The sequence below is a fragment of the Colobus angolensis genome, unplaced genomic scaffold (assembly GCF_000951035.1).
Source record: "Colobus angolensis palliatus isolate OR3802 unplaced genomic scaffold, Cang.pa_1.0 Scaffold61, whole genome shotgun sequence".
NCBI lineage: Eukaryota > Metazoa > Chordata > Mammalia > Primates > Cercopithecidae > Colobus > Colobus angolensis.
Genome location: NW_012119710.1, coordinates 4,787,398 through 4,789,170, shown reverse-complemented (window position 1 = coordinate 4,789,170; position 1,773 = coordinate 4,787,398). Strand labels below are relative to the sequence as shown.

The window sequence follows — 1,773 nt, the reverse complement described above, 5'->3', positions numbered from 1 at the left end:
CATGCCTGTAATCCCAGCAGTTTTAGAGGCCAAGGTGGGAGGATCACTTGCATCTAAGAGTTTGAGACCAGCCTGGGCAACATAGTAAGACCCCTTCTCTACAGAAAATCAAAGATTAGCAGGGCCTGGTGGCACACACCTCTGTAGTCTCAGCTACTTGGGAGGTTGAGGTAGGAGGATCACTTGAGCACAGGAGGTCAAGACTGCAGTGATCCATGATCATATCACTGCACTTAGCCTGAGTGACAGAGCAAGACCCTATCTCAAAAGAAATGAAAACCGTCAAGATCGGCCGGGCGTAGTGGCTCACGCCTGTAATCCCAGCACTTTGGGAGGCCGAGGCAGGCGGGGATCACAAGGTTAGGAGATCGAGACCATCCTGGCTAACATGGTGAAACCCCTTCTCTACTAAAAGTACAAAAATTAGTGGGACATGGTGGTGAGCAACTGTCATCCCAGCTACTTGGGAGGCTGAGGCAGGAGAAGCACTTGTAACCAGAGGTGGAGCTTTGCAGTGAGCCGAGATTGTGCAACTGCACTCCAGCCTGGGTGACAGAGCGAGACTCTGTCTCAAAAAACAAACAAAAAAAGAAACCATCAAGATCTCTATTTTCTTTGATTTTGATTTCCAGGAGTTAGGACCTGGAAATGTACAGAAAGAAGTCTCATCTTCCTTTGACCGCGTTATCAAGGAGGTAAGAGATGAATTACATCCTGTGCTGTTTGCCCAGATCAAACTGTGGTGTTGCAACTATGGAATCAGAATCGTCAGGCCTGTGTGTTCAGTGTCTGTTCCCAAATGAAATTAAACCTTCAAATTAATTTGGGCTTTACTACATGTATAACATTAAAAAGAGAGAGGATCAGTGCTTGCTGTTCAGAATAGATGTATTTCAAGAAAACACATTTTGCCCACACATTCCATCTTTAAAATACTGAAAGTCTTCTAATAATGTTGAAAACCTCAGGAATAAAAGTGTTAAAATAGGCCAGGTGTGGTGGCTCACGCCTGTAATCCCAGCACTTTGGGAGGCCAAGGCAGGAAGATCACTTGACCCCAGGAGTTAGAGACCAACTTTGCAACATAGTGAGACCTCGTCTCTACAAAACATAGAAAACTTAACTAGGTTGTGGTGGCGCATATCTGTAGTCCCAGGTACTTGAGAGGCTGCAGTGAGAGGATTACGTGAGCCCAGGAAGTTGAGGCTGCAGTGAGCTATGATTGTGCCACCACACTCCAGCCTGTGTGACAGAGCAAGACTCTGTCATTAGAAAAAAGTATTAAAATAGCAGCCAGGCTCTTTGTATGTTGGATAGTATCTATGCAGAAATGCTCTTTTGACATTTTTCTGACTCTGAAATGTTCCTCATCACCCATTTCCCACCCCCATCTTCTGCTATAGGTTTTTCTGTGCCTGGCTTTCAGAACTATTCTCTTATTTCTTAAGTCTTCACATTGTCTTAATTGTCATTAATGAAGTCACAATTATCCAGGAAATGCAGCCGTCTAAAATATATATTCCAAGGGTTGGGCGTGGTGACTCACGCCTGTAATCCCAGCACTTTGAGAGGCCAAGGCGGGCGGATCACCTGAGGTCGGGAGTTCAAGACCAGCCTGACCAACATGGAGAAACCCCGTCTCTACTAAAAATACAAAAATTAGCTGGGCAAGGTGGCGCATGCCTGTAATCCCAGCAGTTTTAGAGGCCAAGGTGGGAGGATCACTTGCATCTAAGAGTTTGAGACCAGCCTGGGCAACATAGTAAGACCCCT

General features: G+C 45.7%; 1 protein-coding gene across 3 annotated transcripts in view; it reads left to right on the top strand.

Annotated features, from left to right (window-relative positions):
- MTCH2 (mitochondrial carrier 2) overlaps nt 1–1,773 on the top strand; it is a 26,481-nt gene that overhangs the window by 8,843 nt on the left and 15,865 nt on the right. For all 3 annotated transcript variants that reach the window (XM_011963382.1, XM_011963381.1, XM_011963383.1), the window contains exon 4: nt 633–695. In XM_011963382.1, the coding sequence (XP_011818772.1) occupies nt 633–695 (63 nt within the window). The remainder of the gene's footprint in view (nt 1–632; nt 696–1,773) is intronic.